This window comes from Poeciliopsis prolifica, unplaced genomic scaffold (assembly GCF_027474105.1).
Source record: "Poeciliopsis prolifica strain line A6 unplaced genomic scaffold, Auburn_PproV2 SCAFFOLD004, whole genome shotgun sequence".
In the NCBI taxonomy this organism is placed as follows: Eukaryota; Metazoa; Chordata; class Actinopteri; order Cyprinodontiformes; family Poeciliidae; genus Poeciliopsis; species Poeciliopsis prolifica.
This window is the reverse complement of record NW_026562379.1, coordinates 4,261,503-4,284,332: the sequence shown is the minus strand read 5'-3', so window position 1 is coordinate 4,284,332 and position 22,830 is coordinate 4,261,503. Positions and strand designations below refer to the sequence as shown.

The 22,830-nt window shown below is 38.2% G+C and overlaps 1 protein-coding gene across 1 annotated transcript in view; it reads left to right on the top strand.

Annotated features, from left to right (window-relative positions):
* grm5b (glutamate receptor, metabotropic 5b) overlaps positions 1-22,830 on the top strand; it is a 61,266-nt gene that overhangs the window by 5,652 nt on the left and 32,784 nt on the right. Inside the window, exons 2-6 of the mRNA XM_055028303.1 lie at positions 414-926; positions 1,879-2,328; positions 2,449-2,563; positions 10,843-10,917; positions 11,423-11,597. Coding sequence (XP_054884278.1) covers positions 777-926; positions 1,879-2,328; positions 2,449-2,563; positions 10,843-10,917; positions 11,423-11,597 — 965 coding nt within the window. The 5' untranslated portion in view covers positions 414-776. The remainder of the gene's footprint in view (positions 1-413; positions 927-1,878; positions 2,329-2,448; positions 2,564-10,842; positions 10,918-11,422; positions 11,598-22,830) is intronic.

Here is a 22,830-nt window from a genome sequence, read left to right as displayed (position 1 = left end):
TTAGAAACAAAAGTTTCTGACCTATTTCCACAGATGCTGCAACTCCAGAATCAGATATTTAATATCTTTTGACTGACACTGTTTAGAAATTCTCTAAACAGAAATTCTGCTGGATTCAGCACAACTTAAATAAATAAATAATTTAAATATTCTAGCTCATTGCAAGTCACATGTCACTACTATACAGCAGTCCCAGACTGAGCTTGGCAGAACAGGCTTCAAACCAGCAACCACCAACTTTCACCGTCACTGCCACAGTCCACCCTATGCAGAACCAAACGAGATTCTGTTCATCTCAAGTTCTATTAAGTGATTCAGTATGTTTTTCTTAAACATATAATCGGTTGATTATGTATCTAACAAAACTTTGTGGTTACTTGCTTTAAGACTAATTGAGTTCTTTCTTCCTACAGTTTTCTGGGAACATGTCTTTCATTGACCGGTTCCAGTGGAAACCGTCTCAGCCTGGTAACTGGGGGATTGTGGAGTTGCTTCAACCATCAGTAAAATCTTTGTCAAATTCTCTCCTGAATCTTCCAGGTTGCATTGAAGCAACTGTCTCAGCTGTCCCACTAATGCTACCCCCTTGACATACAAAAATACCCCGAAAAGCAAGTTGGAAATGGATAATACTGAGATGAGTTTTATTTCAAGCCTTCCACCGTGCCATCAGCGCCTGAGATGGTCACCCCGGCTGTTCAATGAACACTAGTACCTTGTGACACTTGTGCACATACAATCTGAGAGCTGCCTGTGCTTCATTACCTCGCTGGACCATGATGATGCTGTGGCTTCTGCTGCTTTCGTCAGTTTGGGCGTGGTGTGAAGGAGCTGACCCCAGTGAACGCAGAGTCGTGGCTCACATGCCTGGAGACATCATCATTGGAGCTTTGTTCTCTGTCCATCACCAGCCTCCTGCTGATAAGGTGAATTGTTTTTTTTGTGTGTGTGTGTGTGTGTCTGCAACCTGATGTCAGTTTTCTAAACTTGAAACCCTGAAATTTTGTCCTTGCCTGAATTTTACTACAATTCTCAGAGTAATGCAAATTTAGAAGGAAAGGAGCAGGTAATGTCTTATATAAACTAAATAACTCTCTCTGCATCTTCAGTTAGTATAAATCTAGATCAATTGGTCCCAGAGACTAAAATGGTTTAAACCTTGTCCTGTCAGGTTGTTTAGTGGTGGTGCAACAACTACCACCTCCATTTTCTGTGTCAATAATCATAAATTTAATGGTTGGTTATAACGCATTTGTGGTTTTGTGGTTAGCAAAGTTTTAAAATAGTGTTAGCCTCTACTTTGGCCTCAGATTATCCATTAGCATTAACCTTCAGAAACAACTAATCCAGATTTACACTAAAGGAAAACAGTAGAAGGTTACCCACTGGAGAGACGATAACTGCTCACAATATTTTAATCAAACCTTATTTTAAAAATTCTGAACCGTTCCCTTAATAATGAAATAAAAATTAAATTATTATCAGTCCATTTACCAGTTATTTTTCTGGCCAGATACTTAGATATTACTTTAGAGAGAATCTTAACATTGCTGTCCAACTTACAAAAGAAAGGACAATGGAAACCTTTTTTTTCTGGAGCACTAGGAGCATTTAATTTCCATTAGTTGCTTCAGTAACCAATACACTCACCCATTGAAATTTTGTCTTTCTTCATCCCATTATGAATAATTGGACAAAAAGAAGAAAGCAAAAGAAACCTCATAAACAACAGCCCATTAAGCAATGCAGCCAAGTTACAATACAGTTCAAATTGGTGAAGCACTAATTGTTGTCTTTTCTTAATCTGGTCATTTTTTCTGATAAAAGTAAAGCACAGTGCTATGACTCTGAATTTGTTTTTGAATTCTGTCTGCTCAGGTTCATGAGCGCAAGTGTGGCGCGGTTCGTGAGCAGTATGGCATCCAGAGGGTGGAGGCCATGATGCATACATTGGACCGGATCAACGCCGACCAAAACATCCTTCCCAACATCACTCTGGGCTGCGAGATCCGGGACTCGTGTTGGCACTCGGCTGTGGCTCTGGAGCAGAGCATCGAGTTCATACGGGATTCTCTTGTGTCCTCCGATGAGGCTGAGGAGTGGGGCGGTGTGACCTCGTGGGGAGGAGGAGGTGCAGGAGGAGGAGGAGGAGGAGCGACAATGAAGTGTGCAGACCCATCTGCTACTCCGATGCGGGGAAAGAAACCCATTGTGGGCTTAATTGGACCGGGGTCGAGCTCTGTGGCCATCCAGGTACAGAACCTGCTGCAGCTTTTCAACATACCGCAGATCGCCTACTCTGCCACCAGTATGGACCTCAGTGATAAGGTGAGCCAGTCTATCTCAGAAGAAATTGGTTATAAATTGAAATACGAATTAGTTAATAAAATTTCATCTCAGTTAATTGCTAATTTATTCTCTATTCACTCGTTCTTTGCTTTATTTCAGAGCCTTTATAAATATTTTATGCGAGTGGTCCCTTCAGATGCTCAGCAAGCACGAGCCATGGTGGACATTGTCAAAAGATACAACTGGAGCTACGTGTCTGCTATCCACACTGAAGGTAAAACTAAACCCTTAAAAGAATCCTAAAGTGTGATAATACTGCAGTTGCATGATTCCAAGATTTTCTTTATTTAAACCTGAAAAGCAACAATTAAACTTATGGCTTCGAAAGCCTTCTAACACGTTTGTTGAAGTTATTTTTATCATAATATTTGTTTATTGTTATTACTGCATTTTTCGAACACAAAGAAAAAAAAACATATATTAAACTTCAGTTTTATTTAGTGATTTCTAAACTTGTGGTTTTGAAACTGGGCCTTTTTTTCCACTTTGATCCTACAATCTGACCGATGTCACATTTCTTTGCTCCAGTATATGCACAATGTCCGAGGAGCAATGTGAACTATATAATATTATATTAGAAGGTTCTTATTTAACCAAAGAGAAAAGGAAAGTAAAACAAGCTTAAAAAATAAAATAGGGTTATATTTTGCCAGCTGAAAGAAAAGGATAAAGCGAATAGTTTGCAGCACTGCCACTGCAGCAGAGTCGCTTAAGGCTGACGTTTTCACTTTACGAAGGTGAGGATGGTAGAAATTGAATTGCATTGGCTAGGTTGAAGCCTGCCAGAAAGCTGATAAAGCAGTTGTGTCCAAAACTAGGGAAGTAGATTAGTAGGTGATGCCTGCAGGACAGTCTGAACAAAAAGGTCAGGGGAAGCAGAGCAGCAGCTATGCCAGAGTAGATGGAGTGCTTGGTGATTTTGATTGAGAAAGAATCGCCATGAATAAACACCCAAAACTCTAGAGGAAGGTTTCGGAGAAACATGTAGAGACCTACAGGTTAATTTTATGCTATGACTATTTTTTTTTTTGAAGGAAAAGAAATAATCCTTCAGTTGCGCTTCATTGTTTGACATGCTGGGATGTTGAGTTACTCAGTCACCCAGTTTACTGCTGGGAAATGGTGGAGATAGTGCGGCTACTGGCTGAGGTGGAGGACAAAGCAATCCAATCTCTGCGGATGTCCACAAACAGCGATAAGGACAGACATTCACAGAGAGATACACCTTTTCACGTACAAGATTTTGTCATCAGGCTTTTCAGATGTCTATTTTGCTGGAGTTGCCATGTGTGTAAGGGTGGCATGTCTCTATGAAGGCACAGTATGTTCAAACAACATATGGTGTGAGCTTTCAGATAATGGGGGGATGGAAGCAGAGTGTATCATTTATAATATAAATGAGGAAAAATAGCTGATGCTGAACTTTATAAAAATGTATTTAACAAGCATGATTGGGTTTGCATGTAAAACTGCAGCTCACACATCGAAAATACTTTGATTTATGTAAGATTTATGAAGAATCTTAGATTTCAAAGATTGTTCATTTCATTCTTAGCCCTAGATCAGTTTTCCTGTATGAGGACAAAACTGCTTTAGTTTAGTTGTTATTCAATACAAGTTTGTAAAAGGAAAAGTAGAAATAAAAGATGTCACAAAATTTGTTGGGGGGACTTACAATCCTGAGTAATTGCCTGCTTGGTGTTCATGAGGAGATGAGAAGAGATAAAAGTGAAACACTCCTCAAGTACTCAGCAAACTAATTAAGCAGTAGGATGTTTGGAATCAGCGAATTAAACATCTAATCCATCACAATCATTTCAAATATACTGTGTAAAAAGTATTTACTCTCTCAATGTTTGTTTGTTTTGCTTTGCTTTTTGTCTTACCTAAATGTTCAGATCCTGAGACTAATGTTAACATCAGACCAACCAGAATAAGTACAAAATGTAGTTTACGAATAATGATTTCATTCAGCAAAGGAAAAACATCTTTCCAAAGCAAGCCGATGTAACAACAGTCATATATATTGATGGCGTTTTTCTCTTACTATATATCAAAATCATTCCTGTATTTAAATTGGTTAGTTTTGTCTAAATTTCAAATTTGCTTTTTGATCTGAATTGTTTGAAGTGAAACAAAAAAAAAAAAAACAGAATAAATCTGCAATGATGTGAATATTTTCCCCCTGCCATAGGTCTCCCTTTTGTTCTTGACATTATGCAAGACATCTTATGATGGCTTTGAAATAGACATATATTGTGTCCATTCAAATAGACACAATAGATGCCTATCTATTGTGTGACAAAGACTGTCTTTGTTGCACCAAGACATTCTTTAGTGTGGGGATGAAGGACTAAAGAATGTCTCACTATTGTGTCTTCCATGCTCAGTTTTGTTGTTATACATAAATATGATTGCCACAGAGATAGAGTAACTTATTTATTTACTAATGGCTGCTATGTTCGCAAATTTGTACGTTATTCGACGTGTGGGAGAAATACCAAATGCAGGCAGACAGAAGCTGCGTCTGAGCGACTGCTCTGATCAGGGAGGATTTCAGGTAGTTCAGACTCATCCTGAAGGAATCACAACATTTCCATGTTTCAGACTGATTAGGTGGTGATTAGAGTCTCTATTGGGAAAGAAAATAACTTTATTGAGGCAATTGTTTCCAAGGCTTCACTCAGAAGAATCACACTCCAGTATATTCATGTGATTTCCAGTGACCGGAGTGTTGTCAAAGAAGCAGGGTTGACCTTGTTATGCACGACTGCTGTCATATTAACTTTGCCCACTGAGAAAATTGTTTTTCATATTGAAGTTAGTAGAGACAAGCTGTCAAGTGGTTTATACTAACATATTAGTGCTATTAAAAATGGGGACCACTATCATATTTTAAGCCCCTTTTGGGCAAAACACACATCCACACTCTCTTAAATGAAAAAGACCCATTTCAAAATCACCAGTCTGCACCACAACAGTAAAAAAAAAAGACAAAAAAAGAGCTGGTCATGACTGACAGCCTTTATATGACAACTTCTGATATGGGGCTGAATTAGACACATGTGTTTTCAACTGAATGTAACTGTGACTTCCTTAATATTGAAGTCACAGTTATAAATAATCTAGAAATAATCTATAAATAATCATTCAACTTTTACCTCAGTTTCTTGTATGGATTTAGATCAAAACTTTGACTGTGCCATTTTATCACATTAATAGGCTTTAATCTGAGCCATTCGTTTGCAAGATGGTTTTCCGTGTCTTCCAGGAATGCCCATCCCTTGTGTTTTGCATTTTTTGTATGTCAAAAAATGTTTAATTTTGGCCTCTTCCGCATGTTTGTTATGTTTCCTCCCACTGCCAGTTGATATCTGTGCTCTTTTCTTGCGGCTTCCTTTTAACAGTCAGTTTCTTATTGCCATTCATCAACAAAAAAGCAAACAGGAGTATGTGAGATCTCATAACCCATCACAACACATCAATATGTATGCACGGCTGTGTATATTCTCTTAAACAGTCTTACCTGAAAACCAACTTGCGTTTAAAAGATGTTGTGGTATATTTATCCCCCTGCATAAGGAGTAAGGAATAACATTTGTCTCGTGTGTGACGTTACCATTTTTCCTTCACTGTGACTAATCTCCATACGAACGCGTTTCTGGGAGCTTGGCTTTTAATTTTAGCAACAAGACGAGAAGAATGTGGTGTTGCTGTGTGGGAATTTCAGGAGTGCTTGTTGCACTGTGTACAAATGTGTATGTTTGCCATAAAAGTGCTGGATTTTGTACTCACACAGACAAGCTGGTATAACCTTGGTGTGACATTCAATGGCAGGCATCGCCGTTGTTTGAAAAAAAAGAAGAAAAAAATACACAAGCAAAAAGAGAGAAGGAAGATGAAGAAGACTGAAAGGATTAGGAAGGAAAGAGAGGAAAGGAAATGAGTGGAAAGCTTAGGGTAGGAGATCAATCAGCATTCAGAAGATACCAAACGAGAGAAAGATCAGTATGTGTGTGTGTGTGTGTGCATGCGTGTGAGAGGCTCATTAATTTCTATTACTATTTCACATCTGGGAGCCAAAGACAGGGGACACTGATGTACCTGAAGCTGAATAATACATGTAATATTAGCACAATGATTACACTGAAGTAATGAAACACTCCTGGACAAGGGTGGAATATTTGAGAGAATAAATTTGTGTTGCTTGAAAATTTTGTGTAGTATATGCATGCAAAAGTGTGAGTGCATTCTGTTTGTTTCACGTATCCATTTAAAGTCTGCAAAACAAAACAGTTTGTGGTTGTTCTAGTAATCTGCAGAGACTCAAAGCTTATTTTTTTACTTTCACACCTTCACTAAGAAAGTTGAGTTGAGTATGATTTTTATTGATGCGTCATTCATCAATGAATGACCAATAAGACACTTTAAACATTTGATATAAACCAAGTAGAAGTCGCTAAAGCAAAGTTCTTAGATGAATCGCAAAGCACAAGTAAGATGTAAAACAATCATAAAAAAACAACAAAGGGCTTTTAAGTTCTGGGCATGTATGAAATGACATAAAACACATTGCTGCATGAATAGATTTCCAATGAGCTCTGTGGGACATCGTTAGTCAGATGAGTAGAATCATAAAATCATATTTTTTTTCTTTCTTTCTTTATCTTTATTTAAGGACTGAAGTTTGTTAGTTCTCCATATATGGTCACCTGAAATAGCGCCTCCTACTGATTAAGATTAAAATTTATTTGTAACGGGATGCGCAATGAAAGAGATGCAGAGTTTTACTATTTCAAATTTCAGTGCATTAACAGTTATTAACAACAGAATGTCAGAAACATTTGAACAAATAAGTGAAACAAATTCCCTAATTAGATACGTGCAATTTGCAAAAGTGTCAATGTGTTTTTACAACCAGAGAATTCAGAAATTAGCAACGGGGGAAACTTGCTCTGACTGTTTTACAGGTTTTACAACTCTGATTTCTAAATTGTGAAATGGTTAAAGTGTGATGAGAGTCAGTAAAAATATATCTGCTTCATCGTATTTACACAAACATTCAAAGCAAACTTCTGTCACGGATGTTACAAAATATACAGTAAGGCTTTTGTTTCAAACAGATTAATCATTTTTTCTTGCAGCTGTTTTGATACACAGTAGTTTTCAGATACTAACTGGAAAATATTTCACATTTTGCAAAGGGACCTTATCTATTTAACAGACATGCTGCTTCCAGAATTACCTTTATAAGAGTGGAGAATGTTCCTTTGGTTTCCAGTAAATAAATATATTTTATTACCTTAATCTGTCTTAAATAGTTGTTAGTTTAATGATAAAGCACCAATAATTACTCACAATCCAACAATAAGGTCAGCATGTTGTCTTTTTTCCTCGACTTTTTCTGCTTGGCTCTGCTGAGTTCTGCTCAATTGAGCTCATTGACCTGAAACTTCATGTGTCACCCACCCTCACTCTAACCGCAATTGATCAATCTCTCAATTAATCAAGATGCCAGGCTTCTCTCCACCTATGTCTCTGCTCAAGTGTGCTCTTTTAGTCTTTTTCACTTTTTCTCATTTCTGTCTCTTGTTTCTCAATCTTTTGGTTCGGGTCCTGGTGATCTCCTGGCTTTATCTCTCTGTCTGTTTCTGTTGTCCATGAATCATTTTTGTTTTCCTGTCACTTTACCTTGCATCACATTGTGGTCTGTAAGTGAAGGTAATGTTGGTATGGGAGGACAGTGTAGAAAAGGACATAGTGCATGGAGAAGAAGAAAGCCTTCTGCCAAATAATTTGTCATGCTGGTAGTAAAACATCCTGAGATGTGAGGATTCAAAGAGGCTCGTAAAAAGATTCAGGCAGATTCTGAGACACCTCATTACCTTTGTGTCTCATTGATCACTGGTGACTGGAATAGATAACCACTTCAGGATTTATGTTAAGAAAATCCAACTCTGTTAGCAAATTTAAAGGGTTTGAAGCTACTTTGGAATCATTTATGACAAATGATTAAGTTAGGGAATCCATTTAGAACCATAAAACTCCCAAACCCATCCCCGCCTGGGAAACAGTGTAACACTCAGTGTAATTAAGCAGTTAATCACAGAAAGTCTCCATGATATCCATAACTTCCACTGTAACCTTTGCACATTTCGATAATCTTTTGCCAACACCAGGCATATCTCTGTGATGTCACTGCACTCTTTTAGCTCTTAAATTCACCAAGTGAAACCCATTTAGATCAATTTTGATTGAAGCTTGTCTCTTGCTAAGTTACATGTATGACCAGTAAAAGAAGGATTTTAAAAACAAAACTGTGGGCAAATGAGTAGAAAAAAAGATACGAAATTAATGACCTATTCTGTTGATTGGCTATTTCTTTTTTGATTAAATAATTTTACATACGTCTGAGGAAACTTTAATGCTGTTTTGAACACCTCCACTGATGTGATGAACCCTTTGAGGAAGTCTGGGAGAAGACGGAGGGAAGGAGAAAGATCAAGAAGAATGTGAGACAGCTGGGGCCCTTAATGCAGTAAAAAAAGAGAAAAGAATCACTACATGTTTTTCTCAGAGTCAAGCTTTGACAAGAAGGAGAGGGGAAGCAGAAAATGAGGACGGATTTCAGGGTGAGCTACAGGCAGCGGGGGAACTGAAGGCCTAAAAGACTCAATTCTTTGTGTATAAGTTACAGTAGAACCTCAGCTGGTTACTGAAATGTGAAAGTTAGACCAGTTTCTATGCAACTCTTTTATTTCCACATTTCTCATATTAATAACAAGAGTGACGCCTGATATGGTTTCTCTGTTTCCAGAACATGTTTTGCATTAACAGATAGAACTGTACATTCTGTGTTTGTAACAATAGTAGTAGTAGTAGTAATAATAATAATAATAATAATAATAATAATAATAATAATAATAATAATAATAATAATAATTTTCTACTGCCACCTTTCTGCTGCCAAAGCTGGATGCAACACTTGGGATCCAATTTGGACATCTACATCATAAAAAAGTGGATTTTGTGGAAATAATCCCACAAATGGAAGACATTTTTGATGCAGTAGTGATGGGACTGCTCGGCCCACGCTGTCTTCTTTGTGGTTCTGACCTGTTTCAGATTGATGAATGGATATGCGTGTGTGTTCAGTGTATTTGTGGGAGTGTTTAATAGCACCCAGGCATATGTATCTGAAGGACAGAAACAGAGGAATGGAGAGAGTCTGAAAAAAGAAGGTCTTCCACAGAAATCCTGACTCCAGAATGAAGTAGGTTACAAGCTCTATAGATTGGGGTAATTGTGCCACAGTGGATGTGTGAGCGAGAATGTGAGTGCACGTCTCAAAGTACACATGGAAAGGATGGTCTCTGCCATCTGTCTCCCACTCCTCTCACTGAGACACTAATTACAGGACTTTACACTTCACTCCACCACCCTCATCATTGGTCTAACTACACACACAGTGAGCTGTACGGTGGTTTGGGATCTGGAGCCTTCATTTCCCACGGTTCCATTGTCTTTTCTCTCTGTTCTCTTTTTTTCACATAATGATCCAGGTCTTCCTTTTTTCATCTATATCATTTCATATTTCTCCTCTGGATTTGTTTGTTTGTTTTTTTAAATATCAGTTTATGTTGAAATAAACTGCTATCAGTAATGCCCAGTTAGGAAGTAGTTGTTGTTTTGAACATGTTAGAGGTTTAAAAACAGAGATAGATTGGAGAGCTTTGATATTTCCTTCAATGAAGTGGGGAGAGTTAGAATTAGAAACCAGAGAGGGGAATCCTATCACATTCGTTGCCAGTGTGCACAACCCTTCATTAGCATAAATTTCAGGTCACCCACTTTCTCTGGCAAAGAAAGGGGAGCAACGATGGGGATATGCTTTCATTGGCATGAAGTCAAACTGCTCAGGGTGGTCGAGAAGAAATCAAGTTGTTGCTGTCAGTATGCAAAAGTATTCCTCCCTCTTAAATAATTTCACAGTTTCAAATCAAAACCACAAATTTCAAAATATGTATATTTTTTTATTTTATGTAGTTCAACAACACAAAGTACTTTTTTTATATTTGTGAAAAAGAAAAGATGTATTTATATCTTATAATCCCAGTGTATTTATTTGCAAACAGATTTCGAGAAGAAGGTTTATCTCTGGATCCGCGAAGCTGTAAATTGCAACTAAAGCAATGTTTACTCAAGATAGCTCAATTTGTATTCACACCACACTTGCTATAGTTTCATTTTAAAAGAACTTGAAAAAGCAGGTACCTTTTTTTCTTTTTTCTTCCGAATTATGACTTGTTTTTTTGGCATATCATATAGAATGAAAATAGGGTTGTAATTGTACCATGAAAATGTTGAAAAGTTCTACTGATGAACTACGTATACTCTACATATATCTGAATAGTTGCATTTTCTCTGCTGCTGTGAAAGCAACTTTACCCCGACACTGAAGCTGTCTTGGCTGTCCTTTTCTCATTTGTTCAGGGAACTATGGTGAGAGTGGCATGGAAGCATTCAAAGACATGGCGGCCAAGGAGGGCATCTGTATCGCCCACTCAGGTAAAGATGATGGAGGACAAAATAACCACAGATTATGTAACCAGACAAAATCTATCATTAAATTATATTGACTTAATATTTAAATTGGGATTAATTTAATCATTTTAAATCTCAAATTTAGTGTTTGTTCAGACACAAAGATAATAAAGGAGAATACATCTGCAAGAGATTGAATTCCCACTAAGTGCTGTTTATGCATGTGAAAGAGCACTTCTGTCAGTTATTGTTTTTGTTTATTTGCTACCTTTTATTTTGTCAACGCCAATAAGACAGCACATTACTTCCTAACGCTCAAGGTAGACATCCAACAAAAAAGAAAGATGCTCTGTACTTCAATCATATATAATAAAATAAAACATTCACCAAATATTTCCACTTTTTATTTGTGAAGGAAAGACATTTTGCCACAACAAATTCCCAGGATCTTCTTTTTAGCCAAGGGAATAAAAACAAGCACATTATAAGGGTCAGAGACGTATTTCTTTTTCACACATTTTTCCTCTAGGTAAAATCTGGAGCAACGCTGGAGAGCAGAGCTTTGATCGTCTGCTGTTGAGACTGAAGGCACACCTGCCCAAGGCCAGAGTAGTGGCATGTTTTTGTGAAGGCATGACCGTTCGCAACATTCTCATGGCGATGAAGCGCAAGAAAGTGGTGGGAGAGTTTCTTCTTGTCGGCAGGTCAGTTTGACTGTAAAGCGACTTTCGGTTGTGTTGATTGATGTTTGATTTCTTGTCCCCTAAGAAAAAGGCTCTCCTTCTCAAATGACACCGAGTCCACTGAAAATGAAACGCATAAAAAAGGCAAAAAGAAAAAAAAAAAAAAAAGCATGTCACTGAAGCAATACAGACATAAGAAAACTGGCCAAAAATAATATGGGAGGAATTCAAAAAGCAACACAATTTGCTTCATGTCTTGCATTCACTACTTCTGCTTCAGATTTACAATGAAAGTTGCACTAAACTAATGAATACATGTCTATCAGGCAATCTCACTTGCAAAGAATGGCCATTTGGAGAGTCTGAATCCCAGCCAAGTATTTTATAAAAACAATGTCATTCATCTTAAAAACTCAGTAGGTGTAAATCACAGCAAAGTAACACGATCAGCTTAATCTGTTTTAAATCCAGCTCGACTCACTCCCTAAAGATGTTTTAGATTGTGCAGTATCAATTTTTCTCCACATCAACAGCCATGTCAACAAATACAGATTCAGTTTTCAATAAATTCACACTTTACTCCTGTTGACATCCTTTCTTTGAATCAGATTGCAGTGCAAGACTAAAATTACATTTTCTCCTCTGTTTTGAGAAGCAATTTGCTCAGTGACTCGATCTTCTTTTGCTTTTAGTATGAGAATTTGACAGATGTGCAAATGATGGTTTGTGGGACATAAACACGTAGTTTCATCAGTATGCACTCATATGCCAAAGATACATTCTTGTTGATTTTGCAAATTAATCAGACATAATGCTTTTGTGTAACTCAGAAATGTCACCTGGTCAATTTCTTAGTAATAGAAACATTGAAAAAGGACATTCATTACATGTTGATCTGTGCATTTGTATTTCTGAAAGCTCCACTGTAGCAGCTTCAGGTTTAGTTGTCATGCCAACTGTTAATTAACAAAGCATGAATAATTATTTCAACACCTTTAGTTGCCCTATTTGTAGACAGCAAAACAAGTCTATGATAGAATGGGAACAGTATTCTGTGATTTATTTGCATTAAATACCAAAAACATAATTCTTTTCAATTCTACTTCTCCCCCAGATATCAGTGTTGTGTGTTTCAGTCATCGTAGATCGCAGCATCATTTGTGTTGTCATCGCCAGCATGATGCTCATTATCATCTCACTCATCCTGCACTCATCACTGTCCCCATCGTCAGCATCCTCATCATCGTCTTTCTCTGGCAACTGAGGTAAAGCCATGGACCGCAATGAATCTGTTGTTTGTCTAGGAGATGATAGACAGAGACTCTAAAATAGAGATAAGCATTCTGTTCTCATAAAGTTAAAGAGGTTTATGCGCAACTTTGATAAACAAAAGCTTTTAAGTTGACTGTATTTATAAAAAATGCAATTAGAAAAATGATCAAATGATGAGCCAAGACATTCGTACACAGTTGCTTCCTAAAACTTCACCTGCAAAATGATTTACTACATAGAATAAGCATTCTGTGCAGAATAGCGACCAATTATTTATGTCTTAAAATTGCCTTTTGGTGCAAAATCAGTAATTTAAGGATACAACAAAACATCAAAACATCTTGGACGGACTGAATTTTGCTCAACAGACATCTAAAACTTACCCAAAGCTTTCTGTTTACACTTACAAGGGGATAATTGATCAGAATCAGATTAATTTGTTGAACAACATTTTAACTACATAAAGTTATGATGACACACTTGCTAAAGTGTGGGACTTTAAGTCAGACTCACAGAAGCTTTTCAAAATTTGGCATTTCTTCTCCTGAAAGTAAACGTGAAAGTTTCCTTGAAATAGAGCATTTACACTTCATGTCTGGAAGTCCTCTGTGTCTGGCCAGTTAGAATTGATTCAGTCAAATCTAACGAAATCAGTCCAGTTAATTGAATATTAGCCTCCATTAGCATCTGTATCATAAACACACTGCACTTATAAATTAGACACGGTCATGGGTGGGGTACCCACTCATTGGGGGTCTGCGGCGTGAAGTTCTGATTAAGCAATTTGAGCAGATGTTCATTTACCATCGGATAATTACAGTACCAAAAGAGCATACAGTTTGAAAATACTTGATGACGTCTTTTTTTTTTTTTTTTTGCAAGGATTTAAAATGTCTTAAAATTTTCTGGCCAGTCAGTTCTGTGACCTGTCTCTTTTTCTACTATTATGAACAAAAGATATTTAATTCTACATGTCTGGATTTTCTTTTGAGTTCCGAGTTTTTCTGAAATTTTGGATTTCTTATTGAACCTAAAAAAATGCAGCAGTAATGGAGTAGGAAGTGTGTTGTTTAGTATTCGTGATGTTATATTTAAAAAATCATCAGTTCTATTCAGCATTAAAATCCGTACTGATCGAGTGATTGTGTTTTACCTATGACTCTAAATGCCAAAGTAATGTTTAATTTCTACATTTTTTTCTCAATTCAGTGAAAGTAGAAATGCCACAGTGTTATAACAGCATCACGGATTTATTTCTCCCATACAGTTGGCTAAATAAATAATAAATACTGAATTAAAGCACCCAGCTAACACATCACCAGCAGACTTACATGCACTCTTAGCAGTGCAGACGCACAGGCACATCTATCTGCTCCAGTCTATTGATTGTTTTAGTCCTATAATTCCTTGTGGTGCCACAGGGCTGCATCCTCATTAAAGAGTGGCTGGGTTGAGATATATGACTGTCGGCATACATGACTCACTGCCTGGACTTTACACACATTAACATGCATGGCGTTTGAGAGCACAAACTAGCATTCGATCATGTCAAGTTACGAAACGATCTGCTATTTTCCTTTATGGAAAATGTTCTCCGCTCACTGAACAGTGAGGTCTTACCAATGGTTGGCACAGATCTCTTTCAGTGTCTCTTCCACCCATATCTTTTAGCTGGTTTGGAGTTTGGTATAATATCTGTGACTTACGTGGTGACATAACAGGGACATTCTTTTTTTTTATGATCTGGACTGTTATTACAGTGTGATATATATATGGGTGTTGCTTCCAAGCCCAGCCTGCACCCCCTGACCCATTGGTATGTGTCATCTCCATTTCTGCAATTTATGATCTGTTGTTTTTTTATAATTTGCAGCAGCTTTTTATAATTTGCAGCAGCTCTGCATCACATGTTCTCCTGATGTCATCTATACTGCACATAATATTAGCATTGACAAAAAAGGAGAACAATCTCAGCGTTGGCTTGTCAAAAGTGATTGGAGAATGACTTAAAAAAATCACAGCTCACATGCTTTGCATCATGCCCTGCAGTTTTTGCTGTGTGGGTGAATTGCCATGGCAGCCAGAATATAACCAAGGCCAAATTTTTTGCATTTAGGAACTGTAGTGAAAGAACGGCTGCCTTGGTGAATGAATCGAATACAACAGTAGTTTGAATCAGAAGTCAAGCAGACTCTCTATGGAGATCATCCCACATAAGTCTGCACCCCTTCTGTCTGCTGTTGCCATGGAAATATCCTCCACCATATTTGGATGAATCCAGCATAGCAGCAGGGTGATGCTACATGCGGCGCATGCGCATGTGTTTATGTGAATGGGTTTGTGCATGCGTGGGTGATCTGTGTGTCTAAGTCTGCATGACTGGATCCATAAACGTATTTTGCTTGAAATTAGATAAACGACTGAAAACACACTTATTGATAATATGATTATGATACATTTTTTGACCTTCATGGGCAGATTTTTTTCCCCCTGTGTTTTCTTTCTTCTCCACTTTCTCAGGGCTTTATCGTTACATCATCATTTCTCTGTCCCTCATTGAACCCACCTGCCTGGATTCTGTCAGACTTTAATTGTGTCCAGTGCAGTATGATTGTTTACTCAAGGTCACAGCCTTCCACCTTCCCAAATGACTCAGTTTTTGCATTCTCGAGGTTTTCAGTCAGGGAACAAATAGGAGGAGAGATTTGAGGGTCTCAAATCAGAACGAAGAGGATGGTTTCCACTGAGGGATTATTGTTTTCCTTAAAGTTACCCGTCTAAACACAAAATACTGGACTGTGAAACGTGATCATCAGAGTTCGACAATGCACCTACTGTGTGTCCCTACAGAGTCTGTTTCTGGTTGTGAGTGGATTTGAGTCTTTGTTATGTTTGCTGGGGTTATGGTAATTTGCCCATGTCATTTAATAGGAGAAATTAGGGAAATAAATCCTGCTCCATTTTTCATATGTTTGTGAAAAAGCATTGCTAATTAAACACTGACAAATTTGCTGTAATGAATGATGGATGCTTAAGAGGGGAGGGTGAAGATAAAGAGAATGTTGTTCTATTACAGGAGTGATTCTGTAGTCTCATACGAATATTTCAAGTTGGGTTTGTTTGAGTTATGTGAAAGTGCTGCATACAGTATTTGTTTTAAAATGTAGAATTTGACACCTTTCGCACTATTCTGGCTGTGATTCTCCTCGTTGCTATTTATATTGCAGAAAGCTGCCATGTTTACAGCTGGACGTTTTTGTTCCACTACTCTGTCCTCTCTTATAAATGTGGGTGTTTATTATGCAGATTAGCAAAATTAAGTATAATTGGGCATAATTTTGACTGCATGATGGACGCAAAGTGCTTCCAATTCAATCCTTTGCATTTGTGGAATATGCATTAACCCGCATTAGGGGGATAAATACAGCATCTTGACAACATTAGGACCAGATGTGGTCAGAGACAAATTCACAGCAATAAGCGAAGGGACAACTCAACACTTTCCCACAATAATCACGGATGTCTGGTGAACCTTGTTGTTCCGAGGGTCAGGTTGGAGCACAATATTTTTTTCATTGTTTCATGAGTTGGATAATACTTTTTTTAAAACTATGCAATATAATTATTTCTGACATGACTTGAAATACAAGTCATCTGTTGACAATTTCAGCAGTTTGCACTTACTTTCTTGCCAATGCCAACTTATTTTAAAGTTGGCACTGGCTGCTGTATGTGACTTTTCTAAAAACATGTTTTTTACATATTGGTTAAAATTATCATTGTGTTGTGACAGTATAATCTGTGAAAAAATTAAGCTCCTCTGCCTTCTCTCAGTATGCCCACAAACTGCAGAAATACACCACTCAGTTAGAAAACAACCAATCAGAGCCAGGAGGAAGGCCTTAGTGCTGTCAGTCATCCTCATCACACTCTTCCCCTTGCTTTCTGCTATGCTGCAGCTGGTTCACCACAACATAACCTGCCATGAGTCCTCAGACTATTCAGCATATAGGCACTGATGACTGCAGAAAAGTGGTTTTGCTGGGATGGAAAGTCACTTCATTAGCACGTTGTGCATGAGCATGACTGACAGCACAAAGACACTCCTCATGGCTGTCAATGGTGGATCATAGACTGGTGCATTTTTGCAGACGACAGTAGCAGCATTGGAAGGAGGTGGACGGTGGCTCAGGAGACAGACGTTTGTCCTGTAATCAGTGGGATGCCAATTTTCTATCTGTATTGGTAAATTGTTCCACAAAATTGCTCCAGGCACACCTGCCTTAGTAATCCAAACAGTGACATTTTAATCCTGGTCATATTGAATTTTAGCTTTTAGGGAAATGGATTTCTGAAATATAATAGGTCCCACAGCGCTCAGTTGGATCATTTTGTTAGACAAAGGCCCTTCATCTTTCATAGGCTGATACATTGCCCTGGCATTGACTGTGTTGGAATTTGTTTTATTGTTTCACATGATGCCCTTTTTTCTGAGTTTGATAAAAGAAATATTTTATGAAAGTATCTGGGATCTCTCTGATCCTCTGTGTCAAATGTGTCAAAAGCATATCAAAAAACTCTCACAGGAAGTGTATGTCTTCACATTTTAAACCTCAATAAAAGTCTAGGTTGACTTCAAAAAGCTGTTGAACTGAAACTCCCGTATATATCAAAGATTTTTTTTTATTCAACTCACCAGTACTTCCCTGTTTTCTGTCAGTACCTGTCTTTGTCTTTTGGCCTCTATTTCCTTTTTGTTTTTGCACACTCTTGACTTTTTGACACTTTGCTTTTCTCTCTTCATGTTTTTGCTTTATTCCACTTCCTGATTCCTTCATACAGAGACAAAAAAAAGTCTGCGAATAAGGTGCAATGCTTTTGCTATTAAACAAACATGGGCAAAACACATGCAGTTTGCTAGTCTTTTTAAATTTCAACATTAGAAAGCATTAAACAGTTTGGAACGTGAGTCCAGTGTTGTCATGGGGTTTGATGGTGTCTGGTCTGTTGCATTCAAGTTTTGGGGAAAGGGTGGTATCATGCAGAGCCACTGCCTTGCTGTTGCGCTGCGCTCAGTTCATTGGCATTTTGGGCAGAGCTCCCCCCTGTGGATGGTGAATTTCTGACGTGTGTTCATGTCCCGATGGAATGTTGCAGCTGTTTTCTCATGAAGCTGCTCTGGAAGGCTGGTTTGTTTGAGCACATGGATTTTTTTGGTCCCATCACTGGATGGTGTTGGGGTTCAGGGTCTGGGTTGGGGTCGTTCAGATGGCGACCAGCCCTCATCTGGCCTGAGGGGCTGCTCCACTGCTGCGGAGGGTTGTGTTGTCTGCTTTTCTTCACGCCGGAATGAAGGGCAGCACCTCTTGGGACCAGCGATGGTTTGCTCCTCTGGGGAAATGCTACCGGGACCTGACAGTGTAAAGTACACGCTTTACACTCTCTATGGGTTGTGTGCATGGGTGTGCATCCAATTTTGTGTGTTTGTATTGGGTTAGTAGGTATGAATGTTACCCAAAAAGTAAAAGAGCCTATGGGCTCTTTTACCTTTATTGTGTCTTTGCACAGATCTCATGCTTGCAACAACAACAAAAAAAAAATCACAGAAAAATTTTGGAAAAATGAAACGCAGAACAATGAGTCTCTTGACAGGGAATTAATTGTTTTTTTAGTATGTAGGGCAGAGCCAGAGGCAAGTGGACCTGCTAACGAACCTCCACATAACACTTAACCCAAATAACATAGAACTGTCAATGGTCTCTAACATGCAGAGACATTTCTACTAAAAACACTGTTGCTTTCAAACTGACCAACTTTTGCATCACCTGGATAAGAGCAGGCATTTGTACATACAGGCAGGCTTTGATATGGGGAGACACACAAATACACACATGATTTATCCTCTTATTGCTCTCCCAGCGAATGGTCTTATCCTCTTACGGCACTCCAATGGGAAAAGTGCTTGGAATTAGAGAGTCAGGGGACGAGATACAGGGATGCGGAGCAAAGAGACGGTAGTGCAGAGTAAATATATATATTTCACTTTGAGACGTTGCATTTATTTGATTGCTTTGATCAATCAAATAAATGACTGATCATTTATTTGAGCAGATTGTTTGCACTGTTTGTTTTAAAATTCTTGTTTGGCACGCTGTTGCTCATTTTTCAGAGGGATTAATCTGACGGTTACATCAGTGGTTCTGCGTGCTCAAGTACATTAACACATTCACACACATCCTTACACACATCATAATCCCTTTAATGGTTGTTGTCCCAGTAATCCACACCATAATAAATTTCCCTGTTTCATGTTTGATACTTGAATGTTCTTGTGCATGCAAACCTTTTAAGAAGGAAATAACCTTTGCATTTTGTGCTCATTGCCCCCGCTTCACTCCCATCCCATATCAACACTTGACTTTTTTTCTCCTACTACTTTATTTCATAACCTTTACAGATGCTTTGTCTCCTCTGCACAATACACTTCATCCATCACACATTTGAAAGGCTATCTGTAAGCTGCTCGGCTATCTCCTGAAGTGCCTGGACAGGAAATAAATGGCTCCTCAATTTAGCTCTGCTTGGAGTTAATTAAAAGAAATGTGAACTTTAATTCATTTGAGGATTGACCGCAGAACTCCACAGTCCAAGGAAAACATATGAACATTGAGAAAGTGGAACAGCAGAGTTTTATGTCTGATATCATATTACAGGACCAGTCTATTGATTCAGTGTGAGGAGCATTAAAAGTAACTGAGGAAAATCTTCACCACATAATTTTATTAGAACTGTTTGCATTTATCTAAGACATCCACATATTGGTTCATGTAATGTGTGGGTGCATTTAGGTTTTCTGTGGACAAATGGAAAGTACTAAAAACCTCTTGAGTCATCTGTAGTTGTGTTACTACCACTAACTAATTTGAACATTATTGGTATGTCATGTGATGAATCGACTTAAAGAAGCTGGTCATTGTGTTCCTATGGGAGACTAATAAAATTATGTTCTTATCTTATGTTAGAATGAAACAGTACAAGGTTTGTTGGGTTACATAAGACACATTTTGTGTTGTTGTTGAAACCGATAGTTCTCTGATTCACATGGCATGCTGTAAGGAGTTTTCAAGGTTCAAGGTTCAGCTCTGTGGTAAACTGTGAACAGGACTTGTGGCTTTCTCCAAACAATGGCTTCCATCTTAACATCTAAAAACGCCAGAATTGGACGCTCAGAGGTCATAGTTGACCTGCCAACAGATTATGCTGAATGAGATGTGATGTGTGATTCTGTCTTTCCCCGACCTTTATGTTTATAGTACATTACTTATTCCATTGAATTATATCCTTTTGACTGAAATATACATAATTTTCAACAGAATATTTTTTAAATATATTGGATGTTAAGTTTATTTTAAATTGACTTTATTTGAAATTGTACTGGCTTTCCTTTCTTACCAAGGTTATTCCATACCTTGTAATGCTTCAATATGGTTACAGAACCTTGTTGATTTATATTAAAATGTCCTCTTAAATGATATGCTCTTTTTTCAGTTTCTGAACATTTTTGGGTAAGGAGTTTTGGTAATTTTAGCATTTAAGATTTGAAAAACAATGCAGTTTTTTCCAGGGTTACTTTTAGTGATTTAACACTTGCTGTTTGACTTGAAAAGAAGGACTTCTGAAGTTCACTTCTTAACAGTGTAGCTCACTTTGTTTAGGTGCATATTGCATAAGAGCTGCCAGTCTGGAATTCACAATCATTTGGTGAAATCCTGAAAGTGTCAAATCGCATTAGTAGCTTTGAAGCCGCAGACAGACTGCAGTCTGCAGGTGTCGGGCAGGTGCAGCGTCCACCGAAAGAGGCGTAAGACTAAAATTCACCTCGGAGTTGTGGACTATTCGATCAAACGATCTGACTTTGCATTGCCACTTAAGTGTGGAGAATATTTCCTTTCACCTGGGGGTCGAGTGACATTTATTCTCTTCAAAATGCTTCAAATGCATGCCAGAGACCTATTATCCATTTGTCTCCCATGCTCTCCCCGTCTTCCAGGGAATTTGGAGGACGGGGTTGTGTGCTGCACCGCTGCCCCCGCATAGCTTGTTACCATAGCAACGACTGGGACGGAGGGCGATAAAAAATGATGGAAAGACAGAGGCAGAGTGTATAAAAGAGAGGAAGTTTGCAGAAAAAAAAGGGATCGAGAGGTTTACTTGTGTGCTATAAGTGTTCTTCCAGCTGTGTCCTTGTGCAGTAATGGGAGATCCTTCGGCTGACGCCTCTCAGGCAGAATTATGCTGCCTAAGCAGAACAGCACGAGTCGATGAAGCCCTTTCAACTTTTCTGCTGTGACCCATGAAAATGTATTCAAAATCTGTGACATTATTTTCACTTGTTTTCCGTTTTCAAAGTACTCAAACTATAGATTTTGAAATTGATGCAATAAATAAATCCTATTAATAATACCAGCAGTGCAGTGAAATCTGCCTTTTCACTGCTGCCAGACAAAGTTTGTCCTCGACAGAGTGGTGGAAGAGGCGATGTTAAAGCAAAAACCCCTCTCAGTGGTGAAAATACATTTTTTCCTAGTAGTTACTAAAGTAATTCACTCTTTTATTAAATAATTATAATGCTTTAACTTGGGGATTTAATTTAAATTTAAACAACTGGATAACAACTCTTTCCATGAAAGCATGAAGTTTGGTCTTTCACCAAAATGTTGACATCTTTCACTTAGCCTTTCAATTTACTGGTATTTATTTATAAAATATTGATACTGATAAACATTTTCTTGCACTTGATTCATAATCATGAACAGGCTCGAAATTTTGATTTTGTTTCACTGGATGATTTCAGTGCATATACTTTGTAATTAACATTGACAATAATCTCTTTGACTGGATGATCATCATTTTATATCTTCACTGTTCCATGCTTTTGAAATTAATTTCATGTCTAACTGTTTGTGGATTCATAGAAACATCTGAGTCACAGCCATGTTGGTCTCAAAACATCTTCAACAATCAAAGCTTTGTGATAATATTAGCTTGGGCTAAAATTAATCAAGAATAATTGTGATGACTTTAATAATAATAACTGAGAAGTAAATGAAGTCCTTTAGTTACGCTAATAGTGAAAAAAAAAACACTGAAACATGTTTTGCAAATCAGAAGTGGGGAATTCATTAAAGCTCTTAATGAAACAGTTAATTTACTGCAGACCTGTCTGTTCCTCCCTTTCCTCTTTTTCTGATAAGCACACTCTCCCAGATGCAAACATGATTCTGTGGGCGATAAGCTGGATGCTCATTATCGGGCATTAGCTGCTCTGCTCACTAATCCCTACTGTCAAACAGACTGACTAGCAGTATGTGTGTGCGTCCTTGTGTGAAGGGGCCAACCAGTATAATTATTGCAAAGCAGGAAATAGTTCTGACTCCTGTTTCTAAGCCACAGGCGTATCATTATGTTACGTAAAATTGTTTACTGACGGATGTGCATTTCCATATGTCAGGAAGCGTGTACCAGGACATGATGTTTTACATGGATCTTAGTCTAGACATTTCCATAAAATATGTTGCCACCAGCAGAAAGTCCAGCAGAAAATCTCTTGGCTTAGAACAGTGCTTCTCAAATAGTGGGGCGGGCCCCCTTTGGGGGGCGCGGTGCGATACCTGGGGGCGCGTGTGATCCTGGGGAACAGGCTTTTTTTTGGCCGTACTAGTATAAAGTGTAATTGCGCACAGTAGACGGCAGTGGCGCTCTCATTGTTACTTCTGTCACGTTTGCGACAGTGCAACATTTTACGACTTACAAGACAACAGGTTGCCCTGGTTAGCAGTGTTAAGTCAACAAAGAGCTCCGACTGCGTTCTGTCTCTGGCCTCCGTTATTCAACAACCCCCAACATGAAAAAGTTTTTAACAGGGATGAAAAGAAAAGCGGAGAGAGACAAAGATAATGAGACAACAGAAAGTGAACCGAAA